We start from the raw sequence: 23,442 nt of genomic DNA, 5'->3' as shown, positions 1-23,442 counted from the left end.
CAGATATTAACTATTAGACTCTCTTGCTTTTGTGTAAGTAGAGCAAGTTTCTGAGGTTTCCATGACTTAGGTTGTTCTGCACTGGAACTCAGTCAATTAGATATCCTGTTAGACTGATTTTGTTTTAGTTTAAATTTAGACCTCAAACTCCGATTCCCTTTATATCAATTTTGAATCTTTTTGTCTTATATGTTGTATGTGTGTTTATGTCTAAAGCTAATGGAGCTGCATCCCATCATAAGTTTGAAGGGCATGAACTCTCTGTCCACCCAGTTTGTCACCCAAGTAGATTTGGAATTTATGAGCCCATTCATCAGCGTGACACATGGGGGAAAACGTTGAAAAGCAATGGCAATCCAAATACATCAACACGTATGATCATGGAGGTAGATACAAAACTAGATACTAAATTAGATACTCAGGTGCAAACTATTGACATTTCTTCTGATGGTAGAGGACACAGTATTTGCACCCCCAATCTAAATAATTCTTTTGTTCAACTTTTTGGTCAGAGGATACTTCACATGGAACATTCCCGCCTTCTAACAAGTATGAACAAGAAGCAAGCAAACATTTGGATAAGGTAAAGTTCGATTGTGTTTCTGGTCATTTGTTTACCTCTGATTCTTATTTATATGAATTTTATTTGTATTGGGTGGATTTATTTGTTAGTTGGATGAAAGATTTCTATTGAAAATTAAAAGGGTACACACTGTGTTTCTCCTCCATGTTATCTTTCCCTCTTTTCCCTGCTGTATTTTTCTAGTTCAGGTTAGCTATTGTACATGTTTATTTGCATCTTCTGTTTTCAGCAGACTCACAAACTCTTGTTTTGCTTCTTAGTTCTTGATGCTTGTTTCATTGAAATTATTGTTGCTTTATGTTTGCCTAGTTGGCTGAAACTTTGGAAATATAACACTTCTGTAAAATGGTTCATGTATTAAGGCAATTAAGGTGGTTTGTGTATTAGTTCATGAGGATTTTTGGTCATAGTTCTATGATCTGGTATTTTTGTATTTTGCTAATGTTAGCATGTACTATTCTTTTGTTTTCTCTGGCTTTCTAGAATAATAACTATTTTCAAATTGATCATTTTCTCCATCCCGAAGATAGAAATTACTCAAACAGTCTATATCTGCAAAAAGCCAAGAATTGGCACATAAATAACTTAATGTACTATGCACTACCTTTGACTTCTGTGTATTCAATACTTGCAGTCTCACAATGGACCAATTTTACCCATACGTTGTCACTAATTTTGTATATGGTTTTTTAAATTGATCAAATGATATTCCCTTCAACATGAAGTGAGTCTTTGTTCTTTTTGTTTTTTTGTTACAAACTTTTGCAGATAGAAAGACGTCTAGAATCTAGTAGATTAAAGTTGGTTCAGTTTGCGGGAGACTGAGCAACCTAGACAATAGGTATAAAAAAGATTTACTATTTCTATTTCTTGCTTATAGTCAATTGGTATTACGACACTAGAAACCCTTTCCCACCTATTTCCTGTTTATATTAAAATATTTGAAGCAATGTATGCTACATGCAGGGTTTGTATATAGGCAGTGGAGTAGAAGGTTCTCACTGAAGTCCTTTCGAAGGTGTCTATAAATCAATCTCTCAAAACGTTCCTGGCAATAGGTTCCAGCCATCCACAATCGCAGGTTTCCAAGGCTTTGCAAACTTCACACCTCCATAAAAAATGATGTTGTGTTATGAAGTTATGTAAATGATCTCTGATGTGCTGAATCTGCCCTTTGAGATTTGATTTCCTGTAGTTCCTGTTGCTTACAAACCACTACTTTTTGTCATTTCATCTTCTTGCATTCAACAAAAAGTCCTCACCGAGATTTGTGCAGGAATTGCTGCATTTGAGATAGAGCATGGACACTGGGTTGAAGAGCAAACTAGGCAAATGTGAACTGAGGTCTGCTTTGCAGGCCCATATTGGAGATAGAGCTTCACATACTAGTGGAGGGTGGTTTGAGCTACCATTTTGAACTTTGACTGAGTCACTTCTACTGTTGCAAAAGCCGATGTTTTCTAAATAACATCTGGCATGTGGAAGACTGCCGCTGAACGTTTTCTCTTTTGGATAGGAGGATTTCGCCCTTCTGAGCTTCTTAAGGTGATTCACATTTCAATTTATTCAATAAAGGGAAATAATTTGCTCCATTGAAGGCAGTTATGGATAACAAAAGGAGAAACCATAGTTCTAGACACGCGTAAATATTGCTTGCTCACATTCTCCTTAATTGAATTGTTATCTAAGGTTTTTCACCACAGGTAGAATAACACTGATTCATAAGTTGACATTGATAATAGGTTCTCAATCCTCATCTTGGCACATTGACCGAGTCACAAAATATGGAAGTTAATAATCTAAGAGAGTCATGTCAGCAAGCGGAAGATGCTCTGACTCAAGGCATGGAGAAATTGCAGTCGACTCTTGCTGAAACTGTGGCTGCTGGTCGACTGGTAGGAGGGGGTTACATCCCAAGTATACCTACTGCAATGGAGAAGTTGGAAGCTCTAATCAGCTTTGTGAACCAGGTAAGAGTCCGCATCATTGCCTGATCAAGTAGGGCTTTATTTTGGATTCTTCCAAAGTATAGCTGATCTTAACTTTCAATAGCTTTCTGTAATCCGTTTTCTGACGCATCAATTAGTTCTTTATCAGTACATCTGATTTATATTGAGAAACTTTCTAATTAGTTGAATTTGCATCCATCTGCAAAATGGAAGTTTTCTTCTACTTTTAACTGTTTATTAAAGCACTATGCAGCTTGTATGGAAAATAACTAGCTGATGCTTGAGTTATTATTCTGGCCGAAATTCTGCATTGAATTTATCATTTTGGTGATTTTTCTTTTTTTTGCATTCATGATTCGCAGCAAATATCATTTTTGTTATGCTCTAAAAAACCGTAGTTGATTTTTCCTTGAGCGCTTGGCTTCTCTGCTAACTTAAGTGTGGTTACAGAGTCTAATTTGGATCTTAGCTTAACATGGTTCTTTAAATTTCACGTTTGTATGATCTGATCTATGTTAGTTTTTACTTGGAAGATCTTGATATCTTACCAACTTTATAAGCTCTTGCCCGAACAGGTTGATCATCTTTGCCAAGAAACATTACAGCTGATGTCTGCTATCCTAACAACTTGCCAGGCAGCTAGAGGCTTGCTTGCACTAGGAGAGTACTTCCAATGCCTTAAGAGTTTTGAGTTCAATTTGGGCCACTTGTCATTGCGAGCCTGCCTAATCTTATACCAGAAAAATCAACAAGCTTTTGATTTGGTGATGATCTTCTTCTCAATAATGTAACTCATTGGTTAAGTGCTTACTTTGTTGAGCAGTAAAGTATGTACCTGAAATCTCCATAACAAAGGTTGGTTTAAAGCTGAAAAGAAATGAAATGGATGAGAGTACAAAACTGGGGTCATGTGCATATAGTGAATGGGTTGTGGAAAGCAAGAAAGACATGCGAAAATGTGTCTAACCCTTATTATAGGTTGTTGCTCCTTCTTCTGCTGTGTCAAATGTGCACTAAACATAAATGAAGCATATTTAACTTATTAATTAATCACATAAAAATATTTTTTGTGTTTTGAAGGATCAATGGAGGTTGCACTGTTAAAATAAGGTGGATGCGCTTGAAAGAAGAAAGGTGGAGTTTTACTCGTCAGAAAAAAAAGAGAGGAAAGGTGGAGTTTCAACTTTAACCCATGTAGTACAAACAAAAGCGCAAATGGAGAAGCATGTTTTCTTAAAAAAATAGGAACAGAAATGTGAAAATTTTCTATATATTAAAAATATAAAGTCTTTTTTCTTATAAATACCAATTTATTAAAATAAAATATTTTAAGCTTTATTTTAAATATATATATATATATGTATGTATGTATGTATGTATATGTATATGCATACAAACCTAAGAACAAGACTGTTTTAAAGAATTTCTCTTTACTTATCCAGATATTACTTAGATTCTAAATCAAATATGAAGAATAGTGCACCAAATTAGTTACACTAATAAAGACAGTTGTTTTAGACTTTGCCGAGATTTTGAGACACCAGAAAGGAGGGGAGTTCATGTTGTTGATGCATTGATCAAGCCAAATATATCATTAAAGAACTAATGAGTCGAAGAGGAGTTCGTCAAGACTTCAAGACACTGGAGACAGTTAGGAGTTAGATGTTGGAGAGTGTGAGGAGTTAAGATGGCAAAGGCAGTGAGGAGTTGAGATGCCAGAAACGGAGAGTAATTGTGACGATTGGGATGAAGAGGAGATAGTTAGGTTACCATGTAAATGGGGAACGATTTGTTTCTGAGCAATACTATGTGTACCCACTTTGGATACACAAATGTATACACACTCATATGTGTCATCATATGATTGGTTATTGTTTTATTCTTAATTCAAAATCATTCAATCACATGATGACATATATGAATGTGTATATATTTATGTACCCAAAGTGGGTACACATAGTTTTATTGTTTCTATTTTTATTATCTTTTCCAGATTTACGGGAGACCGATTCAGATGGTCAAAATAATAATCAATCGGAAGTTTGACAATATATTTTATACCATGCTAATTTGGGTTGGGCTCTTCTTGTGTGTCTTCTGGCCCAAAAACACAACAAGACTTAACACAAACACTATCCATTAATACGAAGTGTCAGTTTTACTATCTAAATATGATATATCATTGAATATTATTGATGTTTTATAGTTACCCAGTTTGAATATAATGCAAGATCCAGCTTATTTATCACCTAAGAATCACACAAGAATAGTATAATAAAAACAATGCACAATGAATCAAAACAGTAATATACTCGGTTTGGATTCAAAGATTAGAACCCTACATCCAAGGCAGAGGAATTCTCTAACAAAATTCATTATGAATCGAAAGAGTACACTTACAGAACTTGACTTGCTTCAACTCAACCAAACAGACCTCAACTGCACTCGAAACAGAGAATCAAAGCAAGCACGATGCTGACTCGACGATGAGAAGGCCAAATCGGTAGAGAAACAAGCAAATTTCTCTTAGGATTGGAAACCCTAGCACAGAGAATATAAAGAGCCAGAGAGAAATTCAAGCCTAAAGCTTCCTGCGATTTTCTTTTCTTTTTTTTAAATCAACGCATGCCTTTCTTCTGTCTTTTCTATTTTAATAAACCAATTAATGGTTTATACCCATTACATAACAACTTAGCCATGGAATGACTAAACTACCCCTGATTATTATCTAAAGACCAAACTCTGCCCCAACTTATTCTCCTAATTACAAGACTGCCACTCTCGGTTTTTTAAGTCACAGCTTTTCAATTACGTACTTACTGATTACTTCATTTTTTCCGAGAATTGAATTGAATTGAATTGAATTTTAGCTTTGATAAGTTTTACAAGTTTTTAGGATATGGAAAGTGATGATCAAATTATATTTGAATCTAAAATTTTGTGCCACTAAGAAATGAACTTGAGTTCATGTCATGACGCAGTTCTTCATTATGCCAATCTCATATTTTAAAAATTTTTATTCAATGAACAGTCAAAAGAAACTGAAAAGAATTAAAATTATGTTATATTTCTTTAATTGGTTTTCAGTCATTTAATTTTTGTATCATATTATTTAATTATTTATTTTTTTATTTTTAGGAATGAAACAACATTGGTAAAGGATATTGTCAATGATATATGAAGTAAACTGGATTACAACTTCTCAGTTATTCTTACCAAGAACCTAATTGGACTAGAGTCATCAATTGAAGATATTAAAAATTTATTACATTCAAAGGGTGTTTGTAAGTTAGGAATTTGGGGCATCGGGGGCATAGGAAAAACTACTCTTACTAGTGCTATATTTGAAAAAATCTCTAACCAATTTGAAGCTTCTTACTTCATTCTGAATATTAGAGAAGAATCAAAGAAAAGTGGGGGATTAAATTACTTATACCAAAAACTGAGTTCTACAGTTCTAGGGGATAAACATCCCAATCATAAATTCACGTTCACAAGAAAAAGCCTCATTAGCAGAAAAAAAGTTTTCATTGTGTTTGATGACATAACGAAATTAGAACAAATAGAATGTTAATGGGAGTTTTTGACAACTTGGATTCAAAAAGTTGAATCATCATAACGACAAGGGATAAACATGTGCTAACAAATTGTAAAGTGGATCACATTCATGAGATGAAGGGGTTATCTTCTCATAATGCTCTTCAACTTTTTGCCCTACATGCCTTTAAAGGAAACCCTCATATTTCTATACATGAGATGCATGTTTCTTTAAAGGATATAAAAGAGATCTCATAGAAGCAATTTTGAATACGCGTGACTTCGACTCTCATATTTCTATACATCTTCTCATTGAAAGGTGTCTCATAACTATATCATCTGACACTATAACAATGCATGATTTACTTGAAGAAATGGGTAAAGAAAATGTTCAACAAGAATCAATTGATGATCCTGGTAAACGTAGTCGGTTGTGGAATCACGATGAAATCGTTTCAGTATTGAAGTATAATATGGTAAGAGCCAAAACACTTGTTTTTTATTTCTATTTTACATGTAAAATATAATAAAATATTATGTAGCAGAATATTATTAAATTATTTGGTATAGGGCAGTAATGACACATCTATTATTATTATATTTTTACATATTCTGAAAAGAAATATATTTGAAAGTAAATCACTTAAGAATTTATGTAATTAAGCAATTTCAAATTGACTTTTTACCAATATGCTTGTGATTACTAGGGAACTAGAGCAATTCGAAGCATATGCTTGGATATGTCTAAAGTAGAAGAGTTGCATTTAAATCCTAAAGCTTTCAACAACATGCAAAACCTAAGATTCCTGAAATTTTATGGGTCTGAACATGGAATGAAGGTGTCTAACTCTGATTCCTCTGCATTGCGCCACAACTTAAGATGCTTGAAAAGAAAAAACTCCAATGATGGAAAGAAGTTGCATGGTTTTAAGAAACTTAAGTTCGATTTCTATGCGATAAGGCACTTTTGCTTTCATGGATATCCTGCCAAATCATTGCCATCAAATTTTAATCCAAAGAACCTTGTTGCACTTTACATGCCTAATAGCAAAGTTAAAAAACTCTGGACTGGTAACCAGGTATTTGTTAACTTTTATATTGCTTTTTTTTGTATGCTTTAAATTGTAATTTGTTGAAAGTTAGTTATGTTTCTAGCTTTATGTCATTTGATTTTAGTTTTTTTCTTTTTTGGACAGGTTCTTATTAATTTGAAACATATTAACCTTAGACACTCTAAGCATCTATACAAAATGCTGGATTTTTCACTTATCCCAAATCTTGAGAGTTTGATTTTGAAAGATTGTACAAATTTGCTTGAGAGTCTCTCATCCATCCTTAATCTCCATAAACTTGTTATCTTGAATCTACAAGGATGCAAAAGCTTTGATAATCTTTCAATTAGTTTTGATTGGCAGTCTGTTAGAAAAGTTAATCTCTCCTATTGCTCAAATCTCAAAACAGTTCCATATCTCCTTTGTACAGTTGAAGAGTTGTATCTAGATGGAACTGCAATAAAAGAATTGCTATCAATAGAACATCTATTTAGACTAAAGATATTGAGTCTTAGAAAATGTTTAAGGCTTGAAAGGTTACCGGAGAGTATCTGTGAGTTAAAATTTCTTCAATTTTTTTATCTCACAGGTTGTTCCAAACTTGATAGATTGCCTAATGACATGGGAAATTTACAAACTCTGGAGGTACTAGAACTGAAAGAAATTTCTTTTGAAGAAATACCAACATTTATAACAAGTTTGATCAACTTGAAGACATTATCTTTGACAAGATGTAAGATGCCAAAGCGATCAAGAACCCCACTCATCAATTTTTCTGTCTTCCAAAAACTGGCAATGCTAAGCTTGGTTGATTGTTGCATCGAAGTGTTAGCCAACAATATTGGCAAATTACTCTCATTGAATTATTTATGTCTTGACCAAAACAATTTGGAGACACTACCAGAGAGCATCAAAGACCTCTCTAACCTGCACATTCTTTATTTACGCAATTGCCAGAAGCTTAAATACTTACCGGAGCTTCCAAGCCGGTTAAGACATATGGAAGCAAATAATTGCATATCCCTTGAATTAATATCAAGTTTTCCAGCTTCATTCCTAGGTATTCAGACTTCTAATGTGGCAGCTTGGTTCCTCAATTGTTTCAAACTAAAATTAGATAGGACAGATGCTCTCCTGAATATTGAGAGAAACGCAAATGTGTGGTATGGCCGTCATGTAGGGGTGGATTCTAAGCAAGCCTGTTCGGGCTCGAAACGAGCTTTGCTCAAATGAGCCCGAACCTGAGCTTGCCTTGAACGAGCCCGAGCCCGAACACGAGCCTGAATTTTAAGCAAAAACGAATACGAGCCCGAACACGAACATTGGTTAAGCGAGCTGAGCACTCAAATAAAAAAACATTTATTTCAAAGAAGAAACAACATCGTTTTTCCTTGGAAATACGAGCTTAAAGCAAACCCGAGCCCGAACACACAAACCCGAACACTAAAATTATGAAACGAACAGAACACGAACATATGTTTAGCGAGCTCGCGTGAGCCCGAGCCTGAGCCCGAGCTTGGGCTCACTGAAAATGAGCCGAAAATGAGCTGGGCCCTGTTCGGGCTCGGCTCGGCTCGTATCCAGCCCTACCGTCATGTAAGTCTATCTTGCTCTCTTTTTCAATTTTCTTATGATGTCAATTCATTTTCTATAAATTTTGAATCTTCAAACTTTATAACTTTTATTATCCCATTCAAAAGACTTAAAATTTAAATATGAGTATACATATTTCATTTTAAAAGTGAAAGACGTGTGGATTAAAATTTTAATTTATATAAACTTAACAAATAGCCCTACCCTTATAGTGTCTTGCCTATTTGAGATTTTTTGGGTGCATTTTTTGGTGCACTGTATTGGATTGCACTAAGTCTTTAAAATTATATTAGACTGAATACGACAAGGTAGGACTATTATATATAATGTATAATAATTAAATTCAAATTTCATAATAATATACTTAATAATTTAAAGGGAATTTATAATTCCCTTTATCTTCAGCATCTCCCCTTAAACATTACTTCATTAGTTGACTCACCTTTATTCTGAACATCTCCCCTTAAACTTAACTAGTTTTATTTTCATCATCATGATGGAAATTTTCTGACAACACACACCTAATGATATTGAGTTATGAAACCAGTGGACAGTTTAATTTAATATAATCTCAAGAAAAATTAATTTGCTTCTTGTGTATATAAAAATTTTAAGGGAGAAGTATTTGTAAGGGTAATTACAAAACAATGAAACTATATATACTTGATATTGAGTATACTATTAGACATATAGATAATCTGTCATTTTGTGATAGAGTGATTTTGAATTAAGGATTAATTAAAGATTATATTGAATTAAACTATCCAAACAAGCATTGAACAAATTTGATGAAAGAAGAATGTAAGTTTTGATGAAATAAAAAACAAAAAATCAAGAATAGGAAAGGAAAATTGAAAGCTTATGTGAAACTTCTACTTGTTTTATAACTCTCTATCCTTTATTATGGAATGATTTGTTTTGGTTGAAACTCATTGTTTTATGTTATTAGCCAAAAACTGCTATTTGTTTTAAGTCCATCAATTTATGAAAACTATTCTAACACCACAATATTCTTCACAATTATATACAGATCCACCAATTTGTAGTTTTCACACTTTTGTTCTCAATATACTCTTAAATATAACTTCTTTTATCCTTAACATGTCCCTTTAAACATAACTTACTTAGCTGACTCACTTTTTATTCTCATCATATCTTAAATTTAAATCTTATCATACAATTACATTTAAAATAAAGTTTTTTATTGTATAATATTCTTATACATATAAATTTGCTATTGTTAACTAAGTAATTAATATATTTAATTATTTTTATTTGATATAATGAAATACTACGTAGTCTTAGTCTAAGACAAAGTTGATAATTCTTTAATCAAAATATTTTCTATTTTAAAATCTTACTTGAACTACTAATTTATGAATATAGAATTTCATATGACATAATATTAAAATATATATTATTAAATTGGGTTATATATGTGTGTGTGCATCTCAAAGCAATAGAATAACTTAAAGAAGTGATGTACATGCAGGATTCTATATATCGTCGGCTAGATGTGCGCATTTGTTACACTGGATGTGAAATTCCATAGTGGTTTGATTTAAAAAGTAATGAATCTTTTATAAAGTGTCCAGAAGGTTGGGTCAATGATAACTTAATCGGTTTTGCCTTGTGTGTTGTTGTATCATTACAAGATTATCAACAAGTTGGAACTGTTAATGTTGGATTTCAATTGATTGTTAATGGAGAGAGCATTTTCTTTGGCCATTTTGTTGGACCGATAATGTTTAAGGCTGAGTTTCTTGAAGTTGAGAAAGTTATTGAGTCAGATCATGTATTCATAAGTTTTAATTATGTTACCGCATCCATAGAATTGCGCAGACTTAATTTGAATAGCCAGAGTGACATTGGGTTCTTCGTTGATCATTCAACTAAGAATGGTAGGGTTCAAAGCCCGGTGAAAAAATGTGAAGTGACTTTGTTGTATGCCAAAGATGACAATTTGAGAAGAGATGCAAGAGTGGACGAGATATGAGATTGAATTCTATAAATTGCTCTGTTAATAACTGTTTGAAGTGTTGTCTAAATTGTTGCTAGAAACATGACAAAATAGATGGTTTGGCGAGATCATATGAAATTTTAGACAAACAGTCTCCTCATTCAGAAATATACAAGCGATGGACATATTATGAACTGTAAGTTGGATTAAATTAAATGTCAAAAAAGATATAAACACACACACATATATATATATATGATGAAGCCTTGTTTTGTATAGTTTTTAATAGCCTCAACACATACTGGTAACTAGTAAATGTCTTTCTCATATTTATGCCCTCAAAATATGTGACAATGCCTAGGCATTTCTACTACATGATAAGTGGACTCAAACAATGAATTTAATTTATTTATTTAGTCAAATTTTAACTTGCAAATCTTCTTTCAACTTTTTTCATCGACTTCTCATGTTCATTTAACTCTCTATCTAAAATAATAATTATTATATATATATATATATATTTTTTTTTTTTTATGTTTTACATGTTAAACATTGTCGTAAGGCATCCTTTCATTGTGGCCTATGGTTATTTCTAAATTATTTTCCTTTTGTTTCAAAGATGTCTTGTATGTTTCAATTGGTTTATCAAGATTTTGTATATAACTCCACCTGTTAAAGAACTTCACATGATTATGGTTTTTATCTTTTTATTTAAAAAAAAAAAAAGGGTTATACAGTGATCTCAACTCATAATCTACTAAAAATGATCTATTGTTGTTCAATTTGTCACATGTAGAAATAATTATTATTGATGGAAATATTCATTGTATTTTACAGACTATTTTATGCGATTGACAAATATGTTGTACCATTGAAACCTGAGGATCCTCTTGTTACAAAAAATCTGAAGTAAGTACAAAGTCCATGAGCTCATCATATTAGGTCAGAATCGGTTGATAAGATTCCCTTTATGTTCACATGTCCCTCTTTCATATGGTAAAACGATGGCTGATGCATTTAGTTAATGCTTGTCGGAAATATAAATTGGGCTTACAAGTGTGTAGATTGAAACCCATGTTACATAAAACCAATTGGCTTGTGTTAAGGTCCAATCCACAACACTTATATACCACTCATTTTAGTTAAGTTTATTAGATGTGAGACTCTTCTTTATTTTGAGTCTCTAACACCCCCGCTTAAGTGCAAGCACCTAGGCTGTTAAACCTGCCTCTCGGCTCAGCCGATTTTTGGCTGGGTGCGTTGACACTTATATCCAGGAACACTTAGGCTGTTAAACCCGCCGTTTGGCTCGTGCTCTGATACCATGTCGAAAATATAAATTGGGCTTACAAGTGTGAAGATTGAAACCCATGTTACATAAAACCAATTGTTGTCGAAAATATAAATTGGGCTTACAAGTGTGAAGAATGAAACCCATGTTACATAAAACCAATTGGCTTATTTTAAGGTCCAATCCACAACACTTATATACCACTCATTTTAGTTAAGTTTATTAGATGTGGGACTCTTCTTTATTTTGAGTCTCCAACACCCCCGCTTAAGTGCAAACACCTAGGCTGTTAAACCTGCCTCTCGGCTCAGCCGATTTTTGGCTGGGTGCGTTGACACTTATATCCAGGAACACTTAGGCTGTTAAACCCGCCGTTTGGCTCGTGCTCTGATACCATGTTGGAAATATAAATTGGGTTTACAAGTGTGAAGATTGAAACCCATGTTACACAAAACCAATTGGCTTGTGTTAAAGTTCAATCCACAACACTTATATACCACTCATTTTAGTTAAGTTTATTAGATGTGGGACTCTTCTTTATTTTGAGTCTCCAACACCCCTGCTTAAGTGCAAGCACCTAGGCTGTTAAACCTGTCTCTCGACTCAGTCGATTTTTGGCTGGGTGCGTTGACACTTATATCCAGGAACACTTAGGCTGTTAAACCCGCCGTTTGGCTCATGCTCTGATACCATGTCAGAAATATAAATTGGGTTTACAAGTGTGAAGATTGAAACCCATGTTACACAAAACCAATTGGCTTGTGTTAAAGTTCAATCCACAACACTTATATACCACTCATTTTAGTTAAGTTTATTAGATGTGGGACTCTTCTTTATTTTGAGTCTCCAACACCCCCGCTTAAGTGCAAGCACCTAGGTTGTTAAACCTGCCTCTCGGCTCAGCCGATTTTTGGCTGGGTGCGTTGACACTTAGCCTAAGTGTTCCTGGATATAAGTGTCAACGCACCCAGCCAAAAATCGGCTGAGCCGAGAGGCAGGTTTAACAGCCTAGGTGCTTGCACTTAAGCGGGGGTGTTGGAGACTCAAAATAAAGAAGAGTCCCACATCTAATAAATTTAACTAAAATGAGTGGTATATAAGTGTTGTGGATTGGACCTTAACACAAGCCAATTGGTTTTATGTAATATGGGTTTCAATCTACACATTTGTAAGCTCAATTTATATTTCCGACAATGCTGACTTCTGAACTACTTGCTAACTTTCTGTCTATGCTATGTATTTCTGCTTTGCAGTATGTAGTTCCCTGATGCTATTCAGTGTGCTGGTTTCTAGTTGGGTTCTCGTGGCAGTTTCGTGGGAGAGAGAATGCACAATGATGGCAGCGTAGAGTTTGCATACTACAAAGAAGGTGCAATGGATCAAGTGTTAATCCATTTCAGTAATCAGATGGTGGTGTCATATAGTTTAGGCTTTAAGATTTTCTAAGATATTTACTATATTCGGTTTCTTTTGATACTTAATTATGATATAGTGAGTTTTTAAACCATTTAAAAGGTCCTAGATTTGAACTAAAATTTATTATTATATGTACTTCACACATTATGTTAGCATTTGTGTTTTTTTATATATAGAGAGAGGATATCAATATATCTCTTAAAATTTTATTTGAAATTTCTTAGATTTTATTATTTCTTAATTGACTCTTTTATATTTTGTTTTTATTCAATGTTGATCCCACTAAATTTTATCTTTGGGTCTGCTACTATAGTCAAGAGATGATGAACTCTTACTTGTATGTGTATTGGGTTGGGAATGTAGATGCAAACATTCCCTTCCCTCTTGGATGTTTAGAAAAAGAAGGGAATATAGGACGAAATAAAAATAGAAGCGACAATGCCATTTACTTTTTTTATCAAGAAATAAAAATAGAAGGGAATAAGGTCTTTAAAAAATTACCATTAAGTAATTCAAGTCGAATTTAACAATTGACTTGATGAAAAAAATGATGTGAAACATCCTCTCTTATTGGAGAAGGTTTAATTGTTACTTAATTATTGTACATAAAATCGTAATATTTTGAGCAAATATGTGGAGTGATTTTATTTGTATGTCAAAGATGATGATTTGAAAAGATAAGCAAGATCAGTGGATAGAGACCAGAAGTTGAATACTGTAAGTTGCTCTTTTAATGACTGTTTGAAGTGCTATATAAATTGCTGTAAGGAACATGATCAGTGGGAGAATTTTCTGAGATCATATGAAATTTTAGATAGATGGTCACCTTATTCAGGAATATACTTGTTGCCTTTGGTTTTCTCGATGTTATTTCCCTTTGGCGTTTGATATATGATTTATCTGTGAAGCATGAAAGATTGTAAGGAGAAGACTGTATCTAATTTGGTATCCGGTTCAAGCTTGCTCTGGGAGGTAGTTAAACGGAACCTGTTATCCTACTGTTAGGCGTCCAATGCTCATTAACGGAAGAAGAGGCACCTGTTATACAGTCGTTACTCGAAGTAACTGGTGATGTGCATGTTAGTTATCATGAAAGAAAATTAGTCTTAGAATTCCTCTGTTTTGATTTTAGATGTTAGTGACTGCCTGATTCTAATCATAAGTATGAAGACCAAGAAATGGAAAACCAGTATCTTGTTCTTGTTGCTGTTGCATTTAAATTAAAGCCTTTTTCTTTCTCAACTTATGATATTTGACTTTCATCGCTTAGATTGCTACTTACTGCATCTGCTTTTCTCCTTTTGCACACTTATAAACAATTCATCTTCTGTTGATTTCATTTACAATAGATACAGCTTATTGTTAAATTGAAGTCTTCTCAGATCTGAATCAAATTAAGTCAGAACTTAACTATTAGAGTCTGTTGCTACTGTGTAAGTAGAGCAGGTTTCAAAGGTTTCCATGACTCGGGCTGTTATGCTTTGGAACTCAAGTCAATCTGATATCCCGCTAGGCTGATTTTGCTCCAGTTCAAATTTAGACCTCAAACTCAGATATGATTTATATCAATTTTGCACCTATTTGTCTTTATGGTTTTATCTTGCATGCTTTTTTATATCAAAAGCTAATGGAGCTGCATCCCATCTTAAGTTCGAAGGGCATGAACTCTCCATTCACCCAATTTGTCACCCCAAGTAGATTTGGAATTTATGAGCCCATCCATCAAATTGGCAGATGGCGGGAAAACTTTAAAAGTAATGGCAATCCAAACACATCAACACCTATGATCGTGGAGGTGGATACAAAACTAGACACTCAGATGCAAACTATTGACATTTACTCTACTTCTTCTGATAGGGAGGGAGGTGGAACATTCCTGCCTTCCAACAAGTATGAACAAGAAGCAAGTAAACCTTTGGATAAGGTAAGTTCGATTGTGTTTCTGGTCATTTGTTTACCTCTGGTTCTTTTTTATATGAATTTTATTTGTGTTGGGTGGATGTATTTGTTAGTTGGATGAAAGATTTCCATTGAAAATTAGAAGGGTACACACTATTTTTCTCCTCCATGTTATCTTCCCCTCTTTTCCCTGCCATATTTTTCTAGTTCATTTTAGCTATTGTACATGTTTATTTGCATCTTCTGTTTTCAGCAGACTCACAAACACTTGTTCGGCTTCTTAGTCTTTGATCCTTGTTTCTTTGAAATTATTGTTGCTTTATGTTTGCCTAGTTGGCTGAAACTTTTGATATATAACACTTTTGTAAAATGGTTCATGTATTAATGCAATTAAGGTAGTTAGTGCATTAGTTCACGGGGACTTTTGGTCATAGCTCTGTGATCTTGTATATTTGTGTTTTCGGTTGTTGCAGTCTCTCAATCGATCAATTTTACCCATAGGTTGTCGGTAATTCTGTACATGGTTTTTAAATAGATTAAATGATATTCCCTTCAAAATGAAGTGAGTCTTTTTTTTTGTTACAAACTCCTGCAGATACAAAGACGTCTTGAACAAAACCGTGGTGCTGCTCGTAAAAGCCGGTTGCAGAAAAAGGTATGATGAGGCCTACTTTGAAACAGATTTAACATGCAACAAGTGCTTTAGAATTTTTTAGTTTGTGTTTTTTAACAGACCTGCGTTCAACAGCTAGAATCTAGTAGATTAAAGTTGGTTCAGTTGGAGCAGGAGCTTGAGTGAGCTAGAGTGAGTATTGAGAAGATTTACTATTTCTATTTCTTGCTTACTCGGTATTATGACACTAGAAACCCTTTCCCATCATTTTTCATTTACATTCAAATGTTTGTACAGCGAATGCTACACTGCAAGGGTTTTATTCAGGTGGTGGAATAGAAGGTTCTCAGATGGGGTTCTCTGGACCTGTAAACCCAGGTTTGTCAAAGTATTGCTGAATTGCATGACTCTAATTGCATTTTTTCGGTATCTGAATCTCGGAACCAAGAGTGTGCAAATAATGTTAAGACAGTTTGTGAAATTTTGTTACTACTAGCTTACCACCACCAGTCATGCTATGCTCCTGCTATTTATTGTTTAATCGTGATCCCTTCAAAGCATGACTCCTGCGAGTTTTTCATAGTTTTGTTTCCTATATCATTTCAAGTGCTTGCAACAAGTACTTAAGAAAATTTATATCACCTCTTCATCCGCACTGAAGTCGTTGCTGTCCATAAATCAATTTCTCAAAAATGTTCCTGGCAATAGATTCCAGCCATCTATAAGCACAAGCGTCCAGCACTTCGCAAACTTGACACCTCCATGAAAAATGATGCTATGTTATGAAGCTATGTATATAATCTCTGATGTGCTGAATTTGTTTTTTGAAATTTGACTTCCAGTAGTTCCTGTTGCTTATAGAATACTACTTTTTGTCATTTCATTTTCTTGCATTAAACAAAAAGTCTTCACCGAGGTTTGTGCTGGAATTGCAGCATTTGAGATGGAGTATGGACAATGGGTTGAAGAGCAAACAAGGCAAATTTGTGAACTGAGGTCTGCTTTGCAGGCCCATATTAGTGATATAGAGCTTCACATACCAGAGGAGGGTGGCTTGAGCCACTATTTTGAACTTTTCCGCGTGAAATGTACCTCTGCAAAAGCGGATTTATATAATGTCTGACATGTGGAAGACGACAGCTGAACGTTGTTCCTTTTGGATAGGAGGATTTCGTCCTTCTGAGCTTCTCAAGGTGATTCATGTTTCAATTTATTTAATAAGTGAAATAATTTGCTCCGTTGAAGGTGGTTATGGATAATAAGAAGAGAAGCCATAGGTTTGGGTTTTGTAATCCAAAATGTGTCTTAACGGTTTAGGAGCTCACAGACTATTTAATCAATTTTATATGCACATAAAGATACCAAACATTTCTGGTGTTTTATCGATATGAGATTTGCTTAGGAGTGTCACAATATTGCTCTTTCACACACATCTTAATTGAATTCTTTTCTAAGTCTTTCATCAAAGGTAGAATAACGCTGATTAATAGGCTGACATTGATAACAGGTTGTCATTCCTCATCTTGACACCTTGACCGATTCACAATATATGGAAGTTAATAATCTAAGACAGTCATGGCAGCAGACCGAAGATGCTCTGACTCTAGGCATGAAGTTATTGCAATCAACTCTTGCTGAAACTGTTGTTGAAATTAGTGGCTCTTTATGTCCCACATCTATTAATTTAATCTCTTTGTATTTTACCAAAGCCTATAAATAGAGGCCTTGGTTTTAGTTCAAAATCATCCCTAAGACAGTTGTAGTCAGATACAATTGTATTGAAAGAATCCTATTATTTAGGGATCTCTAATAGTTTATGTTTCCTTTGTAACTATTCTTTGGAGATAGTGAAAGTAGTCAGCGGCGCCGAGGACGTAGAAAATGGCATCGACATCAACAAAGACAATTGTGACAACCGCAAAAATTGATGTGGAAAAATTTGATGGCCGAAACAATTTTGGCTTATGGCAATGTGAGGTGATGGACGCCCTGTGTCAAGAAAATCTTGATATAGCTCTGGAGGAGGAAAAACCAGAGAAGATGGATGACAAAGACTGGGTGAGGATCAACCGTCAAGCTTGTGGTACAATTCGTACGTGTCTTTGTAGAGAGCAGAAATATCCATTCATGAAAGAGACGTCTGCAAGTAAAATGTGGAAGACATTAGAGAACAAGTATATGAAGAAGAGCAATGAGAATAGACTTTATTTGAAGAAGAGACTGTTCCGTCTTCAATTGAAACCTGGTACAAGTATAAGTGATCATATTGATACTTTTAACCAGTTGATAGCTGATTTACTGAATCTGGATGAAACTTTCAAAGATGAAGATAAAGCAATGCTTCTACTAGGATCTCTACCTGAAGAATTAGATCATCTAAGTATTACATTACTTCATGGAAAAGAGAAAGTGACTTACGATGAGGTATGTGCTGCTTTGAGTAATAATGAAATTTGAAAGAAAGATCAACAAGAGAATAGAGAGACAACTATTGAAGCCCTTATTGCAAGAGGACGAAGTCAAAGTCAAAAGCAAGAAAGAAGGGGTAGATCTCAGAAAAGACCTAGTAAAGATGAATGTGCTTTCTGTCGAGAGAAAGGGCATTGGAAGAAAGATTGTCCGAAGTTACAAAGGAAAGATGAGGGGAAGACCAAAGTTGCTTCATGTGTAGCTGAAATTGAAGAAGATGAGTCAGATTTTGCTTTAGTAAGTCTACCAACAACATCTCAGTATGATGAATGGCTTCTAGATTCAGGTTGCACTTATCATATGTGTCCACACAAGGAATGGTTCTTTAGTTATGAAAAACTAAATGGTGGAGTTGTTTTCATGGGCAATGATAGTCCTTGCAAAACTGAGGGGATAGGTTCAATCCGTTTGAAGAATAATGATGGGTCAACTAGAGTTCTGACAGACGTTCGACATGTACCACAGTTGAAGAAAAATCTTATCTCTTTGGGAGTTTTGGAATCCAAAGGCTTCAAGGTGTCAATACAAGATGGAGGCTTGAAAGTTATCTCTGGTGCCCTTGTAGTGATGAAAGGTACAAGAAAAAATAACTTGTATTATTATAATGGTGGTACAGTTTTTGGATTAGTAGCTATAGTATCTGGAAAAGATGTAGATGATGAAACAACCAGACTTTGGCATATGCGTTTGGGACATGCAGGGGAAAAAGCCTTATTTAGTTTGGTGAAACAAGGCTTATTGAAAGGAGCAAAGACCTGCAAGTTAGATTTTTGTGAGCATTGTGTCTTGGGAAAACAAACAAAAGTAAGATTTGGTACTGCAATTCATAATACTGAAGGTATTTTGGATTATGTTCACTCTGATGTGTGGGGACCTACTAAAACAGCTTCTTTGAGAGGTAGACACTACTTTGTTACTTTTGTTGATGACTTTTCTAGAAGGACATGGGTGTACACTTTAAAGAAGAAGAATGACGTATTAGGTGTTTTCCTGAAATGGAAAAATATGGTTGAAACTCAGACTGGCAGAAAGATTAAACGACTAAGAACTGATAATGGTGGTGAGTATACCAGTGATCCGTTTTTTGAAGTTTGTCAGACTGAAGGTATTGTACGTCATTTCTCAGTCAAAGGAACACCACAACAGAATGGGGTGGCTGAATGCATGAATCGAACCTTGCTGGAGAAGGTTAGATGTATGTTGTCCAATGCTGGGTTGGGCAAACCATTTTGGGCTGAGGCTGTTACACATGCATGTCATCTCATTAATCGTTTACCATCCACTGCAATTGAAGGGAAATCACCCCTTGAGGTATGGTCTGGAAAACCTGTTAATGACTATGATTCCTTACGTGTGTTTGGTTCGACTGCCTATTATCATACAAGGGAGTCTAAACTAGATCCAAGAGCTAAGAAAGCAATCTTTATGGGGATTAGTTCTGGAGTGAAAGGATATCGTCTTTGGTGTCCAAAGTTGAAGAAAATCATTCACAGTAGGGATGTTACCTTTAATGAATCTGCCATGTTAAAGAAGGTAACAAAGAAGATCGATGATACTCAACAGCAGGAGGAGTGTATTCCACAACAGGTGGAGTTTGAGACAATCATAACAACAAACCCAGTTAGAGTTGTTGAAAATGATAGTGATACTCTAGTGGCAGAGGAGGAAAGTGAAGATGAAGAGGTTTCAACCCAAGAACCTCAACAGCAACAAGAATCAATTGCATCACATGGGCCAAAACGAGAAATACGTAAGCCTGCTCGATTTGCTGATATGGTGGCCTATGCACTTCCAATTGTAGATGATGATATTCCTTCCACTTATAAAGAAGCAGTCAAAAGTCTAGAAGCTGAAAAATGGAAGAAAACCATGGATGAGGAATTACAATCCCTTCAGAAGAATAAAACTTGGCAGTTAGTTCAATTGCCAGAGAACAAGAAGACAATTGGGTGCAAGTGGGTGTATGCAAGAAAAGATGGATTTCCTAACAAAGAAGATATTCGCTACAAGGCAAGGTTGGTAGCAAGAGGCTATGCTCAAAAGGAAGGGATTGATGAGGTATTTTCTCCAGTTGTAAAGCATTCCTCTATTAGAATTTTGTTGGCCTTGGTAGCACAATTGAATCTTGAACTAGTTCAACTTGATGTGAAAACTGTATTTCTACATGGTAATTTGGAAGAGGAAATCTACATGACTCAGCCTGAAGGATTTAAGGTTGCTGATAAAGATAATTGGGTTTGCAAATTGAAGAGATCGCTTTATGGACTGAAACAGCCACCAAGACAGTGGTACAAGCGATTTGATCAATTTATGATGGAGCATAGGTACACAAGAAGCAAGTATGATAATTGTGTATATTTTCGCAGGCTACAAGATGGGTTTTTCATTTATCTATTATTGTATGTTGAGACTGCTGAGAATCCTATAGATATGATGACCAAGGTGGTAACAACGATCAAGTTCAATCATTGTTTGAACTTGATCAACATCCTGCAAGCTTAAATTGCGCCGAAAGGCGCATTTGAAGTCGTCGCTGAAGAAGATCGTATAAAGGAAATTTGGTGGGACTCACTAAATCGCCAAGGTGGAGATTGTTGAAATTAGTGGCTCTTTATGTCCCACATCTATTAATTTAATCTCTTTGTATTTTACCAAAGGCTATAAATAGAGGTCTTGGTTTTAGTTCAAAATCATCCCTAAGACAGTTGTAGTCAGATACAATTGTATTGAGAGAATCCTATTATTTAGGGATCTCTAATAGTTTATGTTTCCTTTGTAACTATTCTTTGGAGATAGTGAAAGTAGTCAGCGGCGCCGAGGACGTAGGTACATTTACCGAACCTCGTAAATACTTGTGTTCTCTTTCTGTTATTTTTCTGCATTTTATTTTCTGCTTTAATTATTTATTATATTCAATAGCATAGAAGTTGTGTTTTGTATTTCCGCTGCACAACAACTGTCACTGCCGGTCAACTGGTAGAAGGAGGTTACATCCCAAGGATACCTACTGCAACGGAGAAGTTGGAAGTTGGAAGCTCAAGTCAGCTTTGTGAACCAGGTAAGATTCTGCATCATTGCTCAATCAAGTATGGCTTTATTCCGGATTCTTCTGAAGTATTGCTGATCTTAACTTTCAATAGTTTCCTGTAACCCGTTTTCTGACCCATCACTTAGTTCTTTGTCAGCACATCTGATTTATATTGAGAAACTTTCTAATGAGTTGAATTTGTATTCCTCTGCAAAATTGAAGTTTTCTTCTACTTCTAACTGTTTATTAAAGCACTATGCTGCTTGCATGGAAAATAACTAGCTGATGACTGAGTTAATATTCTGGCCAAAATTCTGCAAGCCCAAGATGCCAGACAAATCACACCTATTTTAAACATCTTCTTGGCATTGAATTCATTATTTTGGTGATTTTTTATTTTTATTTTTTTGCATTCATGATTCGCATCAAATATCATTTTTGTGATGCTCTGAAAAACTGTAGTTTTTTTTTTCTTGAGTGCTTCGCTTTTCTGCTAACTTAAGTGTGGTTACAGAATCTAATATGGATCTTAGCTTAACATGGTTCTTTAAATTTCAGGTTTGTATGATCTGATCTATGTTAGTTTTACTTGGAACATCTTGACATCTTACCAACTTTATAAGCGCTTGCCCGAACAGGTTGATCGTCTTCGCCAAGAAACATTACAGCAGATGTCCTGTATCCTAACAACTTGCCATGCTGCTCGAGACTTGCTTGCACTAGGAGAGTACTTCCAATGCTTAAGAGTTTAGAGTTCAATTTGGGCCACCTGTCCTCGCAAGCCTGCCTAATCTTATACCAGAAAAAATCAACAAGCTTAATCTCTCCGGAAGATCATCATTGCTGGAACTTCGTTTCCCAATCAAAGTTAACTCTGGACATTGTTGTTACAAACATAATCTGCATACTTTAAATTGCTGACATTTTTGAAGCGGCCACAAATGTCCTGAGAAATTGTAAATATAAATAGTCTTATTACCTGGACGAAGTTAGGTTTGTGAGTGAACCAATTTTCGATGCATGATGTTCATTTTTATCAACTTTTAAAGCATATATTTAGGGTTTATGTTTTTGGGGTATCGTTGCAATGTTCTTGTGTAAATTTTTACAGGCCAACAATCTTCGTACTCCATTTGTTGTCAAGTAAACTGTTTATTGTACAAGATCTTGTGTTTTTGGAATTTGAAAAGATATTTGATTATGAAATACCAATGTATGTTAATAAAGATTTAGTCATTGTATTTGGTGGAAGAATAATTGCATCTTTGTATGTAAATTCATTTCGATATCTATAGATTCATAAATTCTTTAAATAAGTATATATAAGAGAGTAGTATTTTCATAAAGATGAGAAAAGAAGAACAAACTAGTTTTCTGTATTTTATTCGCTGCTTCTTTACTATGTTTGTAGAGTATATCATACCTTTACAAGGATTATGATAGCACGAATCATACTTTTACAAGGAGTTCTTCGATTAAAAATGTAAAGTAGCCAATTTTCTAATTATTCACTAAAATTTAACTTTTTTAATATCAAGCTTGGGATAACAAGTTTAATTATTTAATAACAAAAATTAATTTGTCTCTTTAATAAAAAAAAGCGATAATTTGATCTATCTAATTTTTGTGATTTTGTCATTTTTCTTCTCTATCAAATATGGTTATTGGTACCAAATGAGAAATTGCTGAGTTTATGATAAAGAGTTTTTGTTGTGAATTTGCAAGAGTATGACTCATGAGTATGCAATATTTTAAAATTGGTTAAAATTGTGATATTTTTAAGAGTTGAAGTGATAAATTTTTTTAAATGATGAATACATATTAATAATTTAACATTTATATAAAGTGTTAATATCAATTGTGTAATTTTAATATAATAGGTGAAAATTCGGCTGTAGTCATTTGGCCGAAATCAATAAAATATTAAAAGACAGCCAACTTGTTTGCCCAAAAAAAAAAAGCAAAGTAGAAATCAAAAGGCAGTCTAATGCTCATGGGTCAAAAAGTCCAAGTGGAAAAGGTGAAAGACAGGGCATTTTCCAGAAAACAGAT

General features: G+C 34.5%; 1 protein-coding gene and 2 pseudogenes across 1 annotated transcript; all 3 read left to right on the top strand.

The window, feature by feature from the left end:
- The first annotated feature begins 206 nt into the window (after nucleotides 1-206).
- Nucleotides 207-3,261, top strand: LOC123198997 (annotated as a pseudogene).
- A 3,161-nt stretch (nucleotides 3,262-6,422) lies between these two features.
- Nucleotides 6,423-7,767, top strand: LOC123198996 (disease resistance protein RPS6-like). The gene is made up of 3 exons (XM_044613797.1): nucleotides 6,423-6,545; nucleotides 6,777-7,148; nucleotides 7,730-7,767. The coding sequence occupies exons 1-3, from the start codon at nucleotides 6,423-6,425 to the stop codon at nucleotides 7,736-7,738; spliced, it is 504 nt and encodes a 167-aa protein (XP_044469732.1). The 3' UTR covers nucleotides 7,739-7,767.
- Nucleotides 7,768-14,986: 7,219 nt separating this feature from the next.
- On the top strand, nucleotides 14,987-22,317 carry LOC123199226 (annotated as a pseudogene).
- The last annotated feature ends 1,125 nt before the right edge of the window (nucleotides 22,318-23,442 follow it).

Source organism: Mangifera indica, chromosome 16, assembly GCF_011075055.1.
Source record: "Mangifera indica cultivar Alphonso chromosome 16, CATAS_Mindica_2.1, whole genome shotgun sequence".
Lineage (NCBI taxonomy): Eukaryota > Viridiplantae > Streptophyta > Magnoliopsida > Sapindales > Anacardiaceae > Mangifera > Mangifera indica.
This window is presented reverse-complemented; position numbering and strand designations above follow the sequence as displayed.

Bases quoted from the DNA above. Each gene is read 5' to 3' on its own strand.
- LOC123198996 (XM_044613797.1), top strand. From the start codon at position 6,423: ATGCATGATTTACTTGAAGAAATGGGTAAAGAAAATGTTCAACAAGAA. The intron at 6,546-6,776 runs GTAAGAGCCAAA...TGTGATTACTAG, and splicing joins CAGTATTGAAGTATAATATG to GGAACTAGAGCAATTCGAAG.